Source organism: Bombina bombina, chromosome 3 (genome assembly GCF_027579735.1).
Source record: "Bombina bombina isolate aBomBom1 chromosome 3, aBomBom1.pri, whole genome shotgun sequence".
Classification (NCBI taxonomy): domain Eukaryota; kingdom Metazoa; phylum Chordata; class Amphibia; order Anura; family Bombinatoridae; genus Bombina; species Bombina bombina.
In genome coordinates, this window is record NC_069501.1 from 385214862 (window position 1) to 385238647 (window position 23786).

General features: G+C 38.2%; 1 protein-coding gene and 1 long non-coding RNA gene across 2 annotated transcripts in view; both read right to left on the reverse strand.

The window, feature by feature from the left end:
* LOC128652350 (maximins-S type B/C) overlaps positions 1–17161 on the reverse strand; it is a 67881-nt gene extending 50720 nt beyond the window's left edge. The window contains exons 1-2 of the mRNA XM_053705290.1: positions 17158–17161; positions 12847–12951 (exon numbers count right to left, since the gene is read on the reverse strand). Coding sequence (XP_053561265.1) covers positions 12847–12951; positions 17158–17161 — 109 coding nt within the window. The remainder of the gene's footprint in view (positions 1–12846; positions 12952–17157) is intronic.
* A 318-nt stretch (positions 17162–17479) lies between these two features.
* The window catches only part of LOC128651637 (uncharacterized), a 28647-nt gene continuing 22340 nt past the window's right edge, over positions 17480–23786 (reverse strand). Inside the window, exon 3 of the long non-coding RNA XR_008401147.1 lies at positions 17480–17562. This is a non-coding gene — a long non-coding RNA (uncharacterized LOC128651637). The remainder of the gene's footprint in view (positions 17563–23786) is intronic.

Below are 23786 nucleotides of genomic sequence, written 5' to 3' on the forward strand. Positions count from 1 at the left end.
AGAAATTTTATTCCAACCTATATAACCTAGAAAAGGAGGCAGGTCACTCACTAGCCACCACTCCAGACATTTGCGTGTTCTTGAAACGTCTGAAGCTCCCCTGTCTCTCGGATGAACACTGAGAGTCCCTTAAAGCCCCCTTTACAATTAAAGATATAAAGAATGTAATCAAGAACTTAAAGACTTTTAAGGCACCGGGCCCGGATGGATATTCCACGTCTTTCTATAAGACCTATGCCAAGGAGTTAGCACCCTTGCTCCTGAGGTTTTTTAACCAGGCCAAGGAGGAAGGAAAATTTGATAAGGTATTTTTAGAAGCCACAATAATAACCATTCCAAAACCTCAAAAAGACCCATCCCTCTGCTCTAGCTATAGGCCAATTTCTTTGATAAACTTAGATGTCAAAATCTATGCCAAATTGTTAGCCAATCCTATATCCATGTTACTCCCCCACCTTATCGATTTAGATCAGGTAGGGTTTATACCTAATAGAGATGGTCCTGATAACATCAGGCGCCTACTTAATATCTTTACTGAATCTACCAGATTAAATAAACCATTCTCTGTCATCTCACTTGATGCAGAGAAGGCCTTTGATCGCATACGATGGAGTTACCTATGGGAGGTCCTCAAGGCCTTCGGTTTCCCAGAACAAACCCTGATGGCTATTAAAACGCAATACTCCACCCCTACAGTGATGGTTAAAGGTCTAGGATTTCACTCGCTCCCCTTCCCAATTACTAATGGTACCAGGCAGGGATGCCCCCTCTCGCCTTTGCTATTCACCCTAGCAATTTAACCCCTCGCAGAACAAATTAGATCAGATAGAAAGATGGACGGGGTCACCCTACATGGCACAAATCACAAAATAGCATTATTCGCTGACGATATCACAATGTTTTCTTCGAAACCCACTATCCTCATTCCCAAAGCTAAAAGACATTCTCGAATCCTTTGGCCATATGTCTTTATATAAACTAAACTTAGATAAAACTGAAATCTTTACATGGGGCTTTCCCCAAGAAGTAGCTGAACACTTGAAAGCCCAGTATAAAGTCAACTGCGTTGATCATTATGTCTCACACCTTGGGGTTAAGATATCGAATAATATTCCACAGATAATAAAAGATAACTACTTACCTCTACTATCTGAACTGTGCACACTGAAAGACAGATGGTATTACACTTACATATCATGGATAGGCAGACTTACAGCTCTCAAAATGTAATTTTTGCCTAAAATGACATACCTCTTTAGGTGTCTCCCTATTAGAGTACTAAGATGCTTGTTACACCAATTTCAAAGTGAGGTCACAAAATATATTTGGCAACACAAATCTCCTAGAGTAGCCCATAAAACTTTACAGAGCCCTCTACACTGGGGAGGGATAGCCCCCCTCTATCTTTTGCTACTATGAAGGGGCAATGCTAACACATATTTCACAATGGGGGGCAATACAATCTTTAAGCAAATGGAAAGCGATAGAGCAAGCTTCGCTGCCACACCACACATACCTATCGGACCTAATCTGGATTCCCCCCCCCACTCACGTAGAACCCTGAACATTACTAATCCCATAATATGTGAATGTCTCACGATGTGGGACAAAATTAGACATTACCCCCACATAGCCCCACATCCCTCACTGGTCACTTCCCTGACGGGCCTCCTTCTAGGAGTGCCTGACTCCCACCCTCAGAAGTGGGCTCAAATAGGCATACAAGTAGTTTCGGATCTCTGGTCCTCCTCCTCGAACCCGCGCTTTTACACTTTAGAAGAACTAAAAATCAACTCTCTTTTACCCAAATACAGTGGGGTAAAAAAGTATTTAGTCAGCCACCAATTGTGCAAGTTCTCCCACTTAAGAAGATGAGAGAGGCCTGTAATTTTCATCATAGGTATACCTCAACTATGAGAGGCAAAATGTGGAAACAAATCCAGACAATCACATTGTCTGATTTGGAAAGAATTTATTTGCAAATTATGGTGGAAAATAAGTATTTGGTCAATATCAAAACTTTATCACAATACTTTGTTATATATCCTTTGTTGGCAATGACAGAGGTCAAACGTTTTCTGTAAGTCATTACAAGGTTGTCACACACTGTTGCTGGTATGTTGGCCCATTCCTGCATGCAGATCTCCTCTAGAGCAGTGATATTTTGGGGCTGTCGCTGGGCAACATGGACTTTCAACTCCCTCATAAGGTTTTCTATGGGGTTGAGATCTGGAGACTGGCTAGGCAACTCCAGGACCTTGAAATGCTTCTTACGAAGCCACTCCTTCGTTGCCCAGGCAGTGTGTTTGGGATCATTGTCATGCTGAAAGACCCAGCCATGTTTCATCTTCAATGCCCTTGCTTATTGAAGGAGGTTTGCACTCAAAATCTCACGATACATGGCCCCATTCATTCTTTCATGTACACGGATCAGTCGTCCTGTTCCCTTTGCAGAGAAACAGCCCCAAAGCATGATGTTGCCACCCCCATGCTTCACAGTAGGTATGGTGTTCTTTGGTTGCAACTCAGCATTCTCTCTCCTCCAAACATGACAAGTTGTGTTTCTACCAAACAGTTCTACTTTGGTTTCATCTGACCATATGACATTCTCCCAATCTGCTTCTGGATCATCCAAATGCTCTCTTTCATACTTCAGACGGGCCCGGACATGTACTGGCTTAAGCAGGGGGACACGTCTGGCACTGCAGGATCTGAGTCCCTGGCGGCGTAGTGTGTTACTGATGGTAGCCTTTGTTACATTGGTCCCAGTTCTCTGCAGGTCATTCACTAGGTCCCCCCGTGTAGTTCTGGGATGTTTGCTCACCGTTCTTGTGATCATTTTGACCCCACGGGGTGAGATCTTGCATGGAGCCCCAGATCGAGGGAGATTATCAGTGGTATTGTATGTCTTCCATTTTCTAATTATTGCTCCCACAGTTGATTTCTCACACCAAGCTGCTTGCCTATTGCAGATTCAGTCTTCCCAGCCTGGTGCAGGTCTACAATTTTGTTTCTGGTGTCCTTCGACAGCTATTTGGTCTTCACCATAGTGGAGTTTGGAGTGTGACTGTTTGAGGTTGTTGACAGGTGCCTTTTATACTGATAACAAGTTCAAACAGGTGCCATTAATACAGGTAATGAGTGGAGGACAGAGGAGCATCTTAAAGAAGAAGATACAGGTCTGTGAGAGCCAGAAATCCTGCTTGTTTGTAGGTGACCAAACACTTATTTTCCACCATAATATGCAAATAAATTCTTTCCAAATCAGACAATGTGATTGTCTGGATTTGTTTCCACATTTTGTCTCTCATAGTTGAGGTATACCTATGATGAAAATTACAGGCCTCTCTCATTTTCTTAAGTGGGAGAACTTGCACAATTGGTGGCTGACTAAATACTTTTTTGCCCCACTGTACATGACATTTGAGTACATTAGACTGAGGAGCTTTCTGATCAGTTGGGGATTTAAACCTGAACTATCTCATCCCTGTACAATTTGGGAAACTATTTAGCAACAAGCTAAGAGATTAAGTAAACCCCTATCTCTGCACTACTCCCTTATAGATAACACAGACAGCAAAAATAAACTATCCCATTTACTTAAATGGGAACTATACTTAGAATCCACCGATTCCCCACAAATATGGCAAACTGTTGTTACCCTTACTAAGAAGGCCCTACACTGTATCACGCTATTTGAAACGTATTATAAATTGTTAACACATTGGTATTACATCCCCACTAGATTTAATAAAATGTATGGATCTACCTCACCACTGTGTTGGCGAAATTGTGGGCAGATAGGAGACACCTTACACAGGAGACACCTTACACATATGGTGGAGCTGCCCCAAACTCACTCCCTTATGGAATACCTGCTTTCGGGTGCTATCTAGTCTCGGCATAACACTCCCTAAATCCCCTTCTAATGCTCTCCTCCACATTGGCATTCACACCTTACCTAAACATCAGGCATATCTTTGTATATACCTTTTAATGGCAACCAAAGCGGCAATAGCCAAATCATGGAAAAGTATGACCCCTCCAAGCTGGCCCATGAATTCAATGGCGTACATATATAAGATGGAAAAAAGTATATTCTATACCCTAAACAAATCAGACTTATTTGAACTCACCTGGGAAGACTGGGGATCATGATATGATATTTCCTGGGAACCCAATGTCATGACTAGCCCATGATATTCATTTCAAGATCGGGCCTTACCTTCCCTACATTAACTTATCTTTCCTTCCCTTCTCTCCTCCCTTCCTGCTTCCTTCCCTTTACCTCTCCCACTCTTCCTTACTCTCTTTTTTAAATTATCATAAGAGCTTATCACTATGTATAATATATATACAATATTTGTCTATTTGTGATATTGATCATATACTTGACCGTTAGGGGCCTGCGTGCCCCACTTACCTTTGTTTATATTGATTTTCTATCGGAATGTTACTTTTGACTCAATAAAAGTTTTTGAAACTTAAAAAAAACAACAACAAAAAACCTACCTAAAAAACCTAAGCTCCCTATTGCCCTGAAAAGGGCATTTGGATGGGCATTGCCCTTAAGCTCTTTTACATTGCCCAAACCCTAATCTAAAAATAAAATCCACCCAATAAACCATTAATAAAACCTAACACCAACCCCCGAAGATCCACTTACCGTTTTTGAAGACCGGACATCCATCCTCATCCAGCCGGGAGAAGTCTTCATCCAAGCGGCAAGAAGTCCTCAATGAAGCCGGGAGAAGTCTTCATCCAAGCGGCAAGAAGTCATCCTCCAGGCGAACAGAAGTCTTCATCCAGACGGCATCTTCTATCTTCATCCTTCTGACACGGAGAGGCTCCATCTTCAAGACATCCAGCGTGGAGCATCCTCTTCTTTCGATGGTTCTTGAAGAATGAAGATGCAATCAGCCAATGCAATCAGCCAATAAGAGTGAGCTCACATTCTATTGACTGATTGCATCAGCAAATAGGATTTTTCTTTCATGTAATTAGCAAGAGTCCATGAGCTAGTGACGTATGGGATATACATTCCTACCAGGAGGGGCAAAGTTTCCCAAACCTCAAAATGCCTATAAATACACCCCTCACCACACCCACAAATCAGTTTTACAAACTTTGCCTCCCATGGAGGTGGTGAAGTAAGTTTGTGCTAGATTCTACGTTGATATGCCCTTCGCAGCAGGCTGGAGCCCGGTTTTCCTCTCAGTGTGCAGCGAATGTCAGAGGGATGTGAAGAGAGTATTGCCTATTTGAATTCAATGGTCTCCTTCTACGGGATCTATTTCATAGGTTCTCTGTTATCGGTCGTAGAGATTCATCTCTTTCCTCCCTTTTCAGATCGACGATATACTCTTATATACCATTACCTCTACTGATTCTCGTTTCAGTACTGGTTTGGCTTTCTACTACATGTAGATGAGTGTCCTGGGGTAAGTAAGTCTTACTCTAAGCTATGGTTGGGCACTTTTATATAAAGTTCTAAATATATGTGTTTAAACATTTATTTGCCTTGATTCAGGATGATCAATATTCCTTATTTCTGCAAGTCAGTTTCATTATTTGGGATAATGCATATGAATAAATCATTTTTTCTTATCTTAAAAATTCACTTTTTTCCCTGCTGGCTGTTAGGCTCGCGGGGGCTGAAAATGCTTCATTTTATTGCGTCATTCTTGGCGCTGACTTTTTTGGCGCAAAAAAATTCTTTGTCATTTCCGGCGTCATACTTGTCACCGGAAGTTTTTCATGTTTGCGTCATTTTTTTTGACGTTTTGCGCCAAAAATGTCGGTGTCACCGGATGTGGCGTCATTCTTGGCGCCAAAAGCATTTAGGCGCCAATAATGTGGGCGTCTTTTTTGGTGCTTAAAAATGTGGGCGTCATTATTGTCTCCACCTTTTTTTCACATTATTTAAGTCTCATTTTTCATTTGCTTCTGGTTGCTAGAGGCTTGTTCATTGGCTTTTTTTCCCATTCCTGAAACTGTCTTTTAAGGAATTTGATAGATTTTGCTTTATATGTTGTTTTTTCTCTTACATATTGCAAGATGTCTCAGATTGACCCTGGATCAGAAGCTACTTCTGGAAAAATGCTGCCTGATGCTGGTTCTACCAAAGTTAAGTGTATTTGCTGTAAACTTGTGGTAACTGTTCCTCCGGCTGTAGTTTGTGATGAATGTCATGATAAGCTTGCTAATGCAGATAGTATTTCCATTTGTAATATTCCATTACCTGTTGCTGTTCCATCAACATCTAATACTCAGGATGTTCCTGTTAATATAAGAGATTTTGTTTCTAAATCTATTAGGAAGGCTATGTCTGTTATTCCTCCTTCCAGTAAACGTAAAAGGTCTTTTAAAACTTCACATTTTTCAGATGAATTTTTAAATGAACATCATCATTCTGATTTGTCTGTTTCTGATGATGTTTTTTCTGGTTCAGAGGATTCTGTCTCAGATATTGACACTGATAAATCTTCATATTTATTTAAAATGGAATTTATTCGTTCTTTACTTAAGAAGTTTTAATCGCATTAGAGATGGAGGAATCTAGTCCTCTTGATACTAAATCTACTAAGCGTTTAAATTCAGTTTTTAAACCTCCTTTAGTTATTCCGGAAGTTTTTCCTGTCCCTGATGCTATTTCTGAAGTAATTTCTAGGGAATGGAATAATCTGGGTAATTCATTTACTCCTTCTAAAAGGTTTAAGAAATTCTATCCTGTGCCATCTGACAGATTAGAGTTTTGGGACAAAATCCCTTAAGTTGATGGGGCTATCTCTACTCTCGCTAAACGTACTACTATTCCTACGGCAGATAGTACTTCCTTTAAGGATCCTTTAGATAGGAAAATTGAATCCTTTCTAAGGAAAGCTTATTTATGTTCAGGTAATCTTCTTAGGCCTGCTATTTCTTTGGCTGATGTTGCGGCAGCTTCCACTTTTCGGTTGGAGGCTTTGGCACAACAAGTGTCAGATCATAATACTCATAGCATTGTTAAACTTCTTCAACATGCTAATAACTTTATTTGTGATGCCATCTTTGATATCATTAGAGTTGATGTCAGGTATATGTCTTTAGCTATTTTAGCTAGAAGAGCTTTATGGCTTAAAACTTGGAATGCAGATATGTCTTCTAAGTCAACTTTGCTTTCCCTTTCTTTCCAAGGTAATAAATTGTTTGGTTCCCAGTTGGATTCTATTATTTCAACTGTTACTGTGGGGAAAGGAACTTTTTTACCTCAGGATAAAAAATCTAAAGGTAAATATAGGGCTGCTAATCGTTTTCGTTCCTTTCGTCAGAATAAGGAACAGAAGCCTGATCCTTCCCCTAAAGGAACGGTTTCTGTTTGGAAACCATCTCCAGTCTGGAATAAATCCAAGCCTTTCAGAAAGCCAAAGCCAGCTCCCAAGTCCACATGAAGGTGCGGTCCTCATTCCAGCACAGCTGGTAGGGGGCAGATTACGATTTTTCAAAGAAATTTGGATCAATTCGATTCACAGTCTTTGGATTCAGAACATTGTTTCACAAGGGTACAGAATAGGTTTCAAGGTAAGGCCTCCTGCAAGAAGATTTTTTCTTTCTCGCATTCCAATAAACCCAGTGAAGGCTCAAGCATTTCTGAAATGTGTTTCAGATCTAGAGTTGGCTGGAGTAATTGTGCCAGTTCCAGTTCTGGAACAGGGTCTGGGGTTTTACTCAAATCTATTCATTGTACCAAAGAAGGAGAATTCCTTCAGACCAGTTCTGGATTTAAAAATATTGAATCGTTATGTAAGGATACCAACATTCAAAATGGTGACTATAAGGACTATTCTGCCTTTTGTTCAGCAAGGGCATTATATGTCCACAATAGATTTACAAGATGCATATCTGCATATTCCGATTCATCCAGATCACTTTCAGTTTCTGAGATTCTCTTTTCTAGACAAGCATTACCAGTTTGTGGCTCTGCCGTTCGGCCTAGCAACAGCTCCAAGGATTTTTTCAAAGGTTCTCGGTGCCCTTCTATCTGTAATCAGAGAACAGGGTATTGTGGTATTTCCTTATTTGGACGATATCTTGGTACTTGCTCAGTCTTCACATTTAGCAGAATTTCATACGAATCGACTTGTGTCGTTTCTTCAAGAACATGGTTGGAGGATCAATTTACCAAAGAGTTCATTGATTCCTCAGACAAGGGTAACCTTTTTAAGTTTCCAAATAGATTCAGTGTCCATGACTTTGTCTCTGACGGACAAGAGACGTCTGAAATTGGTTTCAGCTTGTCGAAACCTTCAGTCTCAATCATTCCCTTCGGTAGCCTTATGCATGGAAATTCTAGGTCTTATGACTGCTGCATCGGACGCGATCCCCTTTGCTCGTTTTCACATGCGACCTCTTCAGCTTTGTATGCTGAACCAGTGGTGCAGGGATTATACAAAGATATCACAGTTAATATCTTTAAATCCGATTGTACGATACTCTCTGACGTGGTGGACAGATCACCATTGTTTAGTTCAAGGGGCTTCTTTTGTTCTTCCAACCTAGACTGTGATCTCAACAGATGCGAGTCTGACAGGTTGGGGAGCTGTATGGGGGTCTCTGACAGTGCAGGGGGTTTGGGAATCTCAGGAGGCGAGATTACCAATCAACATTTTGGAACTCCGTGCGATTTTCAGAGCTCTTCAGTCGTGGCCTCTTCTGAAGAGAGAATCGTTCATTTGTTTTCAGACGGACAATGTCACAACCGTGGCATATGTCAATCATCAAGGGGGGACTCACAGTCCTCTGGCTATGAAAGAAGTATCTCGAATACTTGTATGGGCGGAATCCAGCTCCTGTCTAATTTCTGCGGTTCACATCCCAGGTATAGACAATTGGGAAGCGGATTATCTCAGTCGCCAGATGTTACATCCGGGCGAATGGTCTCTTCACCCAGAGGTATTTCTTCAGATTGTTCAAATCTGGGGACTTCCAGAAATATATCTGATGGCCTCTCATCTAAACAAGAAACTTCCCAGGTATCTGTCCAGATCCAGGGATCCTCAGGCGGAGGCAGTGGATGCATTGTCACTTCCTTGGAAGTATCATCCTGCCTATATCTTTCCGCCTCTAGTTCTTCTTCCAAGAGTGATCTCCAAGATTCTAAAGGAGCGTTCGTTTGTTCTGCTGGTGGCTCCAGCATGGCCTCACAGGTTTTGGTATGCGGATCTTGTTCGGATGGCTACTTGCCAACCTTGGACTCTTCCGTTAAGACCAGACCTTCTATCTCAAGCTCCTTTTTTCCATCAGGATCTCAAATCATAAAATTTGAAGGTATGGAGATTGAACGCTTGATTCTCAGTCATAGAGGTTTCTCTGACTCCGTAATTAATACTATGTTACAGGCTCGTAAATCTGTGTCTAGGAAGATATATTATCGAGTCTGGAAGACTTACATTTCTTGGTGTTCTTTTAGAATTCCTAGAATTTTACAGTTTCTTCAGGATGGTCTGGATAAAGGTTTGTCTGCAAGTTCCTTGAAAGGACAAATTTCTGCTCTTTCTGTGCTGTTTCACAGAAAGATTGCTAATCTTCCTGATATTCATTGTTTTGTACAGGCTTTGGTTCGTATAAAACCTGTCATTAAGTCAATCTCTCCTCCTTGGAGTTTGAATTTGGTTCTGGGGGCTTTACAAGCTCCTCCGTTTGAACCTATGCATTCTCTGGATATTAAATTACTTTCTTGGAAAGTGTTGTTCCTTTTGGCCATCTCTTCTGCTAGAAGAGTTTCTGAGTTATCTGCTCTTTCTTGTGAATCTCCTCTTCTGATTTTTCATCAGGATAAGGCAGTGTTGCTAACTTCATTTACATTTTTACCTAAGGTTGTGAATTCTAACAACATTAGTAGAGAAATTGTGGTTCCTTCATTGTGTTCTAATCCTAAGAATTCTAAGGAAAGATCGTTACATTCTTTGGATGTAGTTAGAGCTTTGAAATATTATGTTGAAGCTACTAAAGATTTCCGAAAGACTTCTAGTCTATGTGTTATCTTTTCCGGTTCCAGGAAAGGTCAGAAGGCCTCTGCCATTTCTTTGGCGTCTTGGTTAAAGTCTTTGATTCATCATGCTTATGTTGAGTCTGGTAAAATTCCGCCTCAAAGGATTACAGCTCATTCTACTAGGTCAGTTTCTACTTCCTGGGCGTTTAGAAATGAAGCTTCGGTTGATCAGATTTGCAAAGCAGCAACTTGGTCTTCTTTGCATACTTTTACTAAATTCTACCATTTTGATGTGTTTTCTTCTTCTGAAGCAGTTTTTGGTAGAAAAGTACTTCAGGCAGCTGTTTCAGTTTGACTCTTCTACTTATAATTTCAGTTTTTTTCATTATAAGATTAAAACTTTATTTTGGAGTGTGGATTATTTTTCAGCGGAATTGGCTGTCTTTATTTTATCCCTCCCTCTCTATTGACTCTTGCGGGGAAGTTCCACATCTTGGGTATTTATTATCCCATACGTCACTAGCTCATGGACTCTTGCTAATTACATGAAAGAAAACATAATTTATGTAAGAACTTACCTGATAAATTCTTTTCTTTCATATTAGCAAGAGTCCATGAGGCCCACCCTTTTTTGTGGTGGTTATGATTTTTTTTTGTATAAAGCACAATTATTCCAATTCCTTATTTTTTTATGCTTTCGCACTTGTTTCTTATCACCCCACTTCTTGGCTATTCGTTAAACTGATTTGTGGGTGTGGTGAGGAGTGTATTTATAGGCATTTTGAGGTTTGGGAAACTTTGCCCCTCCTGGTAGGAATGTATATCCCATACGTCACTAGCTCATGGACTCTTGCTAATATGAAAGAAATGAATTTATCAGGTAAGTTCTTACATAAATTATGTTTTTCACCTTTAATTCCGATTGGCTGATAGAATTCTATCAGCCAATCGGAATTCAAGGGACGCCATCTTGGATGACGTAATTTAAAGGAATCTTCATTCTTCAAGAACCATCGAAAGAAGAGGATGCTCCGCGCCGGATGTCTTGAAGATGGAGCCGCTCCGCATCAGAAGGATGAAGATAGAAGATGCCGTCTGGATGAAGACTTCTGCCCGCCTGGAGGATGACTTCTTGCCGCTTGGATAAAGACTTCTCCTGGCTTTGTTGAGGACTTCTTGCCACTTGAATGAAGACTTCTCCCGGATGGATGAGGATGGATGTCCGGTCTTCAAAAACTGTAAGTGTATCTTCGGGGGTTAGTGTTAGGATTTTAATGGTTTATTGGGTGGGTTTATTTTTAGATTAGGGATTGGGCAACGTGAAAGAGCTAAATGCCCTTTTATAGGCAATGCCCATCTAAATGCCCTTTTCAGGGCAATGGGGAGCTTAGGTTTTTTAGGTAGGTTTTTATTTGGGGGGATTGGTTGTTTGGATGGTGGGTTTTACTGTTGGGGGGTTGTTTCTATTTTTTTATTTCAGGTAAAAGAGCTGATTTCTTTGGGGCAATGCCCCGCAAATGGCCCTTTTAAGGGCCATTGTCAGTTTAGTGTAGGCTAGGGTATTTTTATTTGGGGGGGGCTTTTTTATTTTGATAGGACTATTAGATAGGTGTAATTAGTTTAAATATTTGATAATTTATTTTTTATTTTGTGTAATTTAGTGTTTAATGTTTTTTGTAATTTAGATAAATGTTTTTTTGTAATTTAGATAAATGTTTTTTTTGTAATTTAATTTATTTAATTTTAGTGTTAATTTTAGTGTAATGGTACGTTTTATTTTACAGGTAAATTTGTATTTATTTTAAATAGGTAGTTAGTAAATAGTTAATAACTATTTAATAACTAATCTACCTAGTTAAAATAAATACAAACTTACCTGTGAAATAAAAATAAAACACTAGCTAGATACAATTAGTTATATTGTAGCTAGCTTTGGTTTTATTTTACAGGTAAGTATTTATTTAGTTTTAAATAGGAATAATTTAGGTATTAATTGTAATTTTTTTTTGGAATCATTTAAATTATGTTAAAGTTAGTGGGTGTTAGGGTTAGGGTTAGACTTAGGGTTAGGTTTAGGGGTTAATAACTTTAATATAGTGGCAGCGATTTTGGGGGCAGCAGATTAGGGGTTAATAACAGTAATGTAGGTTGCGGCGATGTTAGGGACAGCAGATTAGGGGTTAATAAGTGTATGTAGGTGGCGACGACATTGGGACAGCAGATTAGGGGTTAATAATATTTAACTAGTGTTTACGATGCAGGAGTGCTACGGTTTAGGGGTTAATATGTTTATTAAAGTGGCAGCAATGTCCGGAGTGGCAGATTAGGGGTTAATAATTTTATTTTAGTGTTTGTGATGTGGAAGGGACTCGTTTTAGGGGTTAATAGGTAGTTTATGGGTGTTAGTGTACTTTTTAGCACTTTAGTTATGAGTTTTATGTTACGGCTTTGTAACATAAAAGCCATAACTACTGACTTTCAGGTGGCGGTACAAATCTTGTAGTTATGGGCTGTACCGCTCACTTTTTGGCCGGACAGGAAAAACTTGTAATACCGGCGCTATGGGAGTCCCATTGAAAAAGGACCTTTTGAAAGGTGTGGTAGTTACGTTGCATGATGGCCAAAAAAGTGTACGGTACAGCTGTACCTACAAGACTCGTAATACCAGCGGTAGTGAAAAAGCAGCGTTATGAGGCTTTTTCACTCATAACGCAAAACCCGTAATCTAGCCAAAAGTAATTTGATATTTTGCTTATTGTGGACTGCTATGACTGTGCAAATTACAACATTTTGGCTGTTTCACATAACTGTTATCTGTTAAACACAATTTTTAAAATTGCCATGAAATAAACATTATACTGGAGTTCATTACTTACGTAAAGCCTGGATCATATCAACCATAAAATTGAAGCCTTTGTTTGAACCTCTTGTAACAAGGTCTTCTGCCAAATCTTGTTCTTCAGCTGATCTCTTCCCATTGGCTATATGAATTAAACAAAGAGAATATAGAATTAATGTTGTTAATTTCAGCTCTGGAAAAAATTAAGAGACCCCCTCTAATGTTTTATTAAATCAGCATATCTACATGAATCCACTGTCTGTATCTGTTGAATTCCAACCTAGGCACACCTCATTCTACTTAATGAGATACTGATAACCATATATACAAACAATTCCACCTGAGGGGAAAGAGTCCAGCAGTAAATGGACCGAGATGGTGAGGTTAAAAATGTATCTTTATTGTAACAAAAGTTTGCTGTGACTAAATCACAGAGAGTAACAATATCACAGCCAGATTTGAGTCAGCCTACAAACGTAGTGGCTATACATCCAACATGTTTTGTGCCGTTACAGCACTTTGTCAGGGATAGTAATGGGTTAACTGTTCAGGTGTTAAAAACTCTTTTGGTCCAATCAGAAATGTTCATTTGATTTGGCCATTCATAGTGGTCAATTGTAAAGCGTCATAAGCTTTAAAAAATAATTAACATACTCAGACCGGGTCAAATATGATAACAACAGAACAGTATAAAAGAAATAATTAAACGTATATAAAAACCAAAATACAGAAAAAAGACTCTATGTTGACATTGATCTCAAATAAAATGAATTAGCATCTTAATAAAGGTTTAAAGACGGAGCAGCTTAGTGGCATAACATTTCTATGTGGATCCTATCGTTATGCACTTTCTAAGTTATTCCAGATAAAGGACATATATAAACATAGGGTAAATGAAATGTAGCAATCATTTTGATATTAGTCATTCTATTCTAATGCTGATCTTCAGTGGTCTTTTCAACTAAATACAGTAAACAATATCAACAAATATGTTGTTCAATAATTAAAAAGAATTTGGAAATACTTGAAAAAGACAAGCTTCTTGATACAGATATACTAAACAATGTAAATGTGTTTCAAAAAGAGCAAACACCATTGGAAATAGCCTAAAAGGCATTTTGATAAGAAAATCAACCTTATACACAAAACCTGGCTGGAACCCAGATTAGGCTTTTTTAAATGTGGTACAAACCCTTGCAAATCATGTGATTATGCAGAAATTGAGTCTTCTTTTTCTTGAACATTTCTGATTGGACCAAAAGAGTTTTTAACACCTGAACAGTTAACCCATTACTATCCCTGACGAAGTGCTGTAACGGCACAAAACATGTTGGATGTTTAGCCACTACGTTGGTAGGCTGACTCAAATCTGGCTGTGATATTGTTACTCTCTGTGATTTAGTCACAGCAAACTTTTATTATCGTTGTTACAATAAAGATACATTTTTAACCTCATCATCTCGGTCCATTTACTGCTGGACTCTTTCCCCTCGGGTGGAATTGTTTGTATATGTTATATATTTGTTTGCGGTTTTGTTTGGGCTTAACACCGCAACTAGCAGCAAGCAAAACACTCCCCCCTACACTCTTACGGAATACCGCTTGTGGAACAGCATTATTATTTTGCTATGCCTGTGATACACTGAAATCAAGGAAACAAACGACTGTTATACATGCAGAAAGACATACAGCCCCTGCACGAAAATGATCCGGGTGAGTGAGGGTTTTACTTTATTACATTTTGGTCTTCCTATACCGTTTACATTGCAATAGACTGTCTTGTTATACATTTGGACTGGCCTATTATATATACAGCTGTAAACTTTGGTGTTTTCCTAATGAAGAAAAGCTACAGGTTTTACTGCAACATTTATTTTTTGCACATTGCAAATTTCCTGTCAAGCTTTCAAATGGGTAACACCTGACCTAACGGAAGAAACCAATATTTCCCCCAGGCTTGTATACAATACTGTAGAACAAGCCTGTTAGGGATATCATTCAGATTTATTCTAAGCTATTACTGATAACCATAGGAAGATGTTAAGTGACAAAAAAGAATGGCATATGTTAGCTGGGGTGAAGTACAAAAGGAGGACGGTTTGAAACAGGCTCCTAGGGGCAGGGCTGAAGTCAAGCAAAGCTAGTAAAAAGTCCTTCATCAATGAGAAGCAAAGAATTGTCAGGCTGAGGTTTGCAAAAGGCCATAAGGATTGGACCATAGAGGACTGGAGTGAGGTCATCTTCTCTGATGAGTCCAATTTTCAGTTTTGCCCAACACCAAGTCATCTATTGGTTAGACGGAGACATAGAAAGGACTACAAGTCAGTGTCTCATGCATACTTTGAAATTTGGTGGAGATTGGTCATGATCTGGGGGTGCTTCAGCAAGGCTGGAACCAGGCAGATTTATCTTTGTGAAGGACTTATGAATCAAGCCACGTACAAGGTTATCCTGGAAGAAAACTTGTTTCCTTCTGCTCTGACAATGTCCCCCAACTCTGAGTATAGGTTTTCCAGCAGGGCAATACTCCATGTCACACAGCCAGGTCTATCAAGGACCACCAGATCAAGACCCTGTCATGGCCAGCCCAATATCCAGACCTGAACAACGAATGAAATCTCTTGAATGTGATCAAGAGGAAGATAAATGGTTACAATCCATCAAACAAAGCTGAGTTGTTTGAACTTTTTGCACCAGGAGTGGCATAAAGTCATCCAACAGCAATGTGAAAGACTGGTGTAGAGCATGCTAAGACGCATAAAAGCTGTGATTGAAAATTTTATTATTTATTACAAAAAATATAGATTTCTGAACTGTTGTTAAGTTAAAATATTTAATTGTATTGTTTAAAAATGAATCTGAACTTGTTTTCTTTGCATTATTGGAGGATGGAAAACACTGTATCTTTTTTATTATTTTGACCAGTTGTCATTTTCTGCAATTAAATGCTCTAAATGACATTTTATTGGTAATTTAGGTGAAAAGTTGTCAGTAGTTTATAGAATAAAACAAAAATGTTCATTTTACTCAAACACATACTTGACTGATAATTTTGTAGTGATCTATTAATTCTTTAATAGAGCTGTATATTTCCAAAATGAAACAAAGTATTGATTTGCTATTTTCTCGGCACCACAATATTTAAAAAAAAAAAAAAGAGTTTTGACTTAAAGGGATATGAAACCCAAACAAATTATTTTGTGATTTAGATAGAGCGTAACATTTTAAATCAGTTCCCAATTTAATTCTACTTATCAAATGTGATTTGTTTCCATGTTGTTCTTTTTTTTTTAAAGATACCTAGGTAGGTGTCTGGAGCACTGCACGGCAGGAAATAGTGCTGCCATCTAGTGCTCTTACTTATGGATAACGAGGTCTTCTGCCAAATCTTGTTCTTTAGCTGACCTCTTCCCTTTAGGTCTAATAGCTATATGAATTAAACAAAGAGATTACTGAAATAATGTTGTTAATTAGATTTCCAAAATGAAACAAATTATTTATATGCTCTATTCTAGGCACCACAATTATCTATATATTAAAAAAAACAATGATCTTAATCTTTATGATAAAGTAATTTGGCTAATTGTGGCTTGCAGTCTCTGTGAGTAATGCAAATTAGAAAATGTTGGATGTTTTATATAAATGGTATCTGTTTACCACAATTTTTAAAATTGTCATGAAAGAAACTTTATACAAGATATCCATACTTTTTATTTGTATGCTGATGACATCCAAATATAGTCTCAGCACCAGACCTACCCCCTTTCTTGTTAATAAGTGCCACTAACTGTCATTGTAATATTTCATCCTGTATCAACTAAATCAACTCTCTCATTTTTTTCCAACCTGGACTATTGCAACTCCATCCTCTACCTAGCTGCCATGAATGCCTCTGCCAGGCTTATCTTCCCAACACGTTGCTCTTCATCTGTTGCACCTCTCTGTCAATCACTTTACTGACTTTCTCTAGCCTCCAGAATAAAACAAAAAATCCTGAACCTAACATTCAAGGCCCTCAATAACACTGCTCCCTCCTATATATTTCACATTGTCTCCAGACAATCCCAATTTCCTTCACTCTGCTCATTCTCCTCCTTTCTTGTTACCTCCTCAAATTCCATCTACAGGTCTTCTCCAGAAAAACCCCAATCTTTTGGAACTCTGCCTCACTCCACAAAACTCTCCCCCAGTTTTTAAATATTTTGAGTGCTCCTTTAAGACACTAGCCTACAAGCCCAACTTTCTTGTAGATCACCTTCATGTAAGGTGATTTACAACAGTTGGCACCTCTTGGCAGGCCCATCTATCCATTTGTTTCTTATAAAGGTTTTCTTTTTGTATATTATACCCATGTTTATAGTGCTGCAAAATATTTTAGCGTACCCTACAGATAAATAATTATTAATAATAATAATTAACTATTATTATCAGTTCTTTGTAGAGCGCCAACAGGTTCCGCAGCGCTAATTAATTATAATACAAAGAATTTTGGCTTAAAACTATGATCTTAGTCTTCATGATAAAGGAGTTATATATTTGGCCAATTACTCATTGAGTGGGATGACTGTAATTAATACAAATTAGAAAAGTTTTCATCCTTTACAAATTTGATCTGCTTAGCACAATTTAACATTTTTATATGAAAAACTTTGAAATTGATATATATTTACCCAAAGTCTTAAAATTGAATCCTGTGTTTGATCCTCTTTTAATATGGTTTTCTGCCTCATCTTGCTGAACGTCTCTAGTTTCACTTTCAGATAAAATGAGATGAACAATTAACACATTTTAATTCTTTAAACTAATTAATATTAATACATTAATAACTAAGCAAGTAAGATACAATTACAATTAATTTACCTATATTATTTCTATCTTTCTTGATTTGCTAAAAAAAATTGCAAGAAATATTAACTGTTTCTTTTGTTTAAAAAATTATATAGCAAGTAAATTTGCTTTACCAAAAAAACAAAAGTAGATGTTGTCATCTTTTTTACAATATCATAGACACAAAAATATATTGAACTCAACAAAAAGTTTATAAAATTTTCAGCAAGTATAAACATTAGTTGTGAAAATACAAATATACACCTAATTCCTTAATAAATGAAAAAAATAAAAACCGTAAGACTTACATGATATTCTCCAAAGCAAATATATATATGAATTTCTTTTAATAGTATATGATGCTTTAGAAACAAGTATTAATTTAGACAAAAATGTATATTCAACAATAAGACAAATACATTAAAAACATATAGCGAGATACAAGTATTGCGGTACGGCTATACCGCTGAAAAATTGGTCATTGCGTGTCTCCTGTATTACAAGTCTCGGCGATACGGCTATACCGCTAGCATTTTAGCCTTTATGCAACTCTATTCAGCACTCAAAAAATTACTTTTGAGTTTGGAATTTTCATTGCGCCTTATTACAGGTTGTGCGGTCTGGCTAAAATGCTAGCGTTATAGTCTATACCACCACGATCCATTCCGCGATATGAGATCAGTAGTTATGGATTTTGCGAAACAAAAATGTTTCACAAAACTCATAACAAAAATGTTATAGTACACTAACACCCATAAACTACACTATAAACCCCTAAACTGCCATTCTTCCATTTTGCAAATACTATATTAAACATATTAACCCCTAATCTGCTGCCCACCCAATTCGCTAATACTAAATAAATCTATTAACCCCTAAACCCCACATCGCTAATACTAAACTAAAACTATAAACCCCTTAACCTCTGGCCCCCCACATCACTACTAATAAAATAAAGTTATTAACTCCTAAACTTCCGGCCCCCCACATTGCAAAACACTAAATTAAGATATTCATCCCTAAACCTAACAACCCCCCTAACTTTAAATTAAATTTACAATCTAACAATCTCAAAATAAAGAAAAACTTACCTGTGAAATGAAAAAACCTAGGATTAAACTATAAATTACCTTACATTACAATTTTAAAAAAATAAAATAAACTAAAAATAAAAAAAAAACTAAATTACAATATTAAAAGATCCTAACACTATGAAAAAATTTCAAAAACCTAACAAAAAAAACAAACACTAGAGAGGGAGGAGCTGGCCAGCATCGGATATGGCCGCACACTAAGTGAGCTCCGTGGACCTGATCCCATTTAAACAGCCAAACAGAGGTTTTTCTAACTCCTTCACACACCAGTTTGCGGCATCGCATGTAAGAAACATGTGACTATCTGACCGGAACATTGGAGAGAGACTCGCTCCTTTTTGTGGTCCGCTACAGCTGGAGGTTGCATAAAGGCCTACACCCCGGTCTAAATTTTTATTGCGCACCTGAAGCCCTCGAGCATCACAACTTATGACGCTCCACATACCAGCTAGAGGGAACAACAACCACAACCTCAGAAGGTAATAACATGTGAAGGATACCTCATCAATAATACCACTAACAGCATGTTCAACTAACATGACAGAGGGGGCATAACAGACTGCATTAGCATTAGGCGGGACAATTCTTTATAAGGAGTGGACGCCATTTTTAATGTGCAACAACTTTTTGTAGAGGTTAACTGCGTCTCTCACAGCCCCACATATCACATGTCCCTCTAAATTAAATTAACTTTATTAGGCAACGATTGAAATAAAAAGGTGTTTCCTCTATCTCCTAAGAGAAAATCTACTTATACATACAGGAAACCCTAGGTCTGAGTTCTCCCCAGGGAACTATCTTATTTCCTCATCATAGACAGTAGCAGCAGTCATCTGAGTCATATCTACTCCCTAATTATGTCTCCGAAATGACTTTCTTAAACAGATAAAATGGTGAAACCCCTGCCTAGCTCTACTCCCATACGGGAATCCTTTTTTAAGGTCACAGATTCTAGATCCAGGGTCACTAGAAAAGCTCCACCAGCAATATCCAGATCTGCATCTCCGGCCTCAGACCGCGAAGATGGAAGCACAGATGAACCTATACAGATCACTAAGACACTACTTGAGTCTTTACCATCAAAAAATAACTTCTCTTCACTGATACTTCAAGTCCATCAATGTATAAAGGAGGAGATTGTGGGCTTCAGAAAGGAGCTCACTGAACTGGGCAATAAAGTAACCTTTATTGAGGAGGAAATGGAATCTACCCAAAATGAGATGTCTACTATGCAACAAATGATCAAGGGACAAGAAACTGCAATCATACAGCTACATGATAAATTGGGAGACTTTGAAAATAGAGAAAGTAGATGCAATCTCAGAATACAGGGAATTCCAAAGGCCGTCATACCAGCATCTCTTTCCATCTATCTCACAGAACTATTTACATTTCTTAGAGGATCTGAATTTGACCACCCAGTAGCCATGGACAGGGCTCACAGAGCCCTAAGGCCCAAACCTTCTGACAATGAAAACCCAAGAGACATGATCATACATTTTAAAGATTATTAACAAAAAGAAGAAATACTTCAATTTTCACGGAAACATAAAGCTATCAAATTCCAAGAGAAGTCGATTCAGATCTTCCCGGATTTGGCACTGCGTACCCTAATGCGGAGAAAAGAGTTTCAATTCCTGACCTCGCATCTCAGAAAGGCTTCCATATCCTACAGATGGGGTTTCCCGTGTTCCATCATAGTTATTAAAGAGGGACAACAGCTCATTTGCAAAGACCCCGAAGATGCAGAAGATTTTTATTCAGACTTACAGATAGATCCCCCTCCGAATTATCCTCAATCCTCATACAGATCATCACAACTTCAGAGCACGCCTAAACCAAAAGAGACCACTGGCATACTGTACAGTATATGAAACGGAAGGCCCAAGATCTTCCTACCACCTAAATGGACACTTCACTATGGTTTATCAGTTGACTGATCTACTGATTCATTCGTGAATCCACATATCCACTGAAGAGCGGGGACAGTCTGAACTCTACTCTTGTAGCCACAGACTTAAATTGGACTTGCCTTAAAGGACCCACTTCGGACTCAGGTTCTATATAAAACTCATTTTTATTTTTTATATCCCAATGCAACTGTTTATTCAGAAATGTCCATGTATTACCCCTCTCTAGAGGTCTCTAATGTTACTACCACACTATAATATAGAACTTAACGACTCTTCCTCCCCTGTTGGTAGAAAGATTTTTTTTACAACCCCCCTCCCTTCCTTTATAGCTCTCATAGTAATCCTTGTCAAAAGTAACTTGATTACTCTAAATCTTCAATGTTAATTCAATTATTTGTTGAATTGTTGTTAACCTGTTAATTTCCCTTAATGGGAATTTAACTACCTTATTATACTAGATCCCAAGGGATCAGGTTCTCACCCTCAGTTAGGGTATTTCTTGTTGTTTATGCGTTATCTGAATCATTTGATTCACACAGTTTATATTAATATTATTATGTTTCTTAATGAGATATATCTTATTCAAATGTTTTTAATGTTGTTCTATTTTTTTTTGTTATTCTTTGTTCACATGAATTGGTACACAAGCCACCTCTCTCACGCACACCTTTAGGACCTATCCGGCCCAATCAATACTACCTCCTTTTCCAGACATAAAATGACTGACAATACCGCTCAATTAATATCCTTTCTAACACAGAATGTTAAGGGTTTCAATTCTCCAATGAAACGATCTCGAGCTATGCAAGACTACAAACATAACAGATGTGACATCCTGTTACTACAAGAAACCCATTTTAAAAAATCCTCTATACCTAAATACTTTTCCCCCCAATACCCAACACATTACCACAGCTGTCACCTCACAAAAAAGATAAATGGAGTTAGCATCTTAATACACTAATCCCTCCCCTTTCAATTATCGCAAATAGATACTGATAAAAAGGGACGTAACTTAGGCCTGATGGGCACACTCCATGGTAAACCTATCACAATTATAAACATATACGCCCCCAATTCATCCCAAAACAAATTATTTCATTCCATCACTGATTAAACCCTCCTATTCAGGAGGGGTGCCCTGATTCTTGCTGGAGATCTTAATATCCCAATAGACCCATTCATGGATAGTTCTAACCAAACCATCAAATTGAGACATAAATTTCATAAGCAAATTTGGCAAGACCTCCACTTACTAACCCTACACGACACATGGCGACAGCTCAACCCGTCAAAAAGAGATTATACCTTTTTCTCCAATCCTAACAAATCTTACTCACGATTAGACTATATCTTTGCGGATCATCTACTGTTATCATATTTACACTCTTCACGCTTAATTCCCACTACATGGTCCGACCATTCAGCAGTACACAGCATATTCAAATGGCCCTCTAAACCCCTCAAGCCTTTCCAATGGAAACTTGATGACACATTAATATTAGACCCCATAACTAAACAACAAATCACCAAGTGCATACAGAACTATTTTTCAGAGAATAACACACCTGATGTATCTATTCACATGAAATGGGAGGCACACAAATGTGTGATCAGGGGAGAACTTATCAAAATTAAAGCTCTCAAAACTAAATTATTTAGACAACAACATCAAGACTTAGTAAAGCAAATTTCTCATCTTGACAATTTACATAAATTAACACCGTCAGATGATGCTTTACTGCAAAATTTAACCCAATGTAGACATCAGCTGAACTCAATGCTAGACATTAAAGCTCAAAAAGCTTCTTTCTTTTTAAAACAAAAATTTCATGCAGAAAGCAACAAGCCAGGTAGACTCCTTGCCAGAGCCCTTAAAAAAAAACAGAATACTAACTATATACAATACTTAATTCAACATGATGGCACATGTATAGAAGACTCTATATCAATTGGGTATGCTTTTAGAAAATATTATGCTTCCTTATACAACCTGTTCCCCCACAGAGACCAAAAGGTTCAGGAAACTAACTGTAAATCATATCTCTCCACAATACAAATACCCCAAATCACTCCAGAAATGACAGAAAATCTCATTAAACCCATAGAGGCTGAAGAACTTAAAGATGCAATCAAATCACTTTCTCTGGTAAAAGCCCAGGCCCTGATGGCTTCCCTGGAGCTTACTATAAAACTTTTGAAGACCTTCTGGCTCCATATCTCCTAACACTCTTCCAGGTGATTGATAAAAATAACCCTTTCTCCCCCAATATGTTAGAAGCACACATAAGTGTCATCCCAAATCCAGGGAAATCCCCAGACCAACCAGCACACTTCAGACCCATATCATTGCTTAATGTTGATTTAAAATTATACTCTAAAATACTCGCCAATAGACTCAATCCTATACTACCCTATATTATTCATCAGGACCAATCATGCTTTGTCCTGGGTAGAGAAGCGAAAGACAACACAGTTAAAAGCCTACACCTCTTATACCACATTACTAAAAACCATATCCCCTCAGTCCTCCTGTCGACAGATGCCGAAAAGGTCTTTGACAGGTTGGACTGGACCTTTCTATTCCTTGCTCTACAAAAATTCGGATTTCAGAGGGAATTTTTGACTAAAATCTCCGCCCTGTATACTAGACCCTCGGCTAAGGTTAGGGTTAATGGAATCCTTTCAGACCCCTTCCCTATCCTGAATGGAACACGGCAGGGATGTCCTCTCTCTCCCTTGCTCTTTGTCATATTAATAGAAATTCTGGCCTTACACCTTAGACAGCATCCTCTAATAACAGGGATCTCCCTAGAATCTCAAATAAATAAATTAGCTCTATTTGCTGATGACCTCCTTATATTTCTATCAAACCCATTATCCTCCCTACCCCTCATTATACATAATCTGAATACATATGGAAAATTTTGAAATTATTCTATTAACTTTAGTAAGTCTGAACTACTTCCCATGCAAATGCCCAAACAGGATATTACACACCTTTCTCATAACACTCCCTTTATAATAGCTAACCAATCACTGACATATTTGGGCATCTTTCTCTCACCAGACCCGTCCCAACTCTTCAAGCTTAACTATGAAAGGTTTATCCAGGAATTTCATACTTTGACCGAGGACTGGCT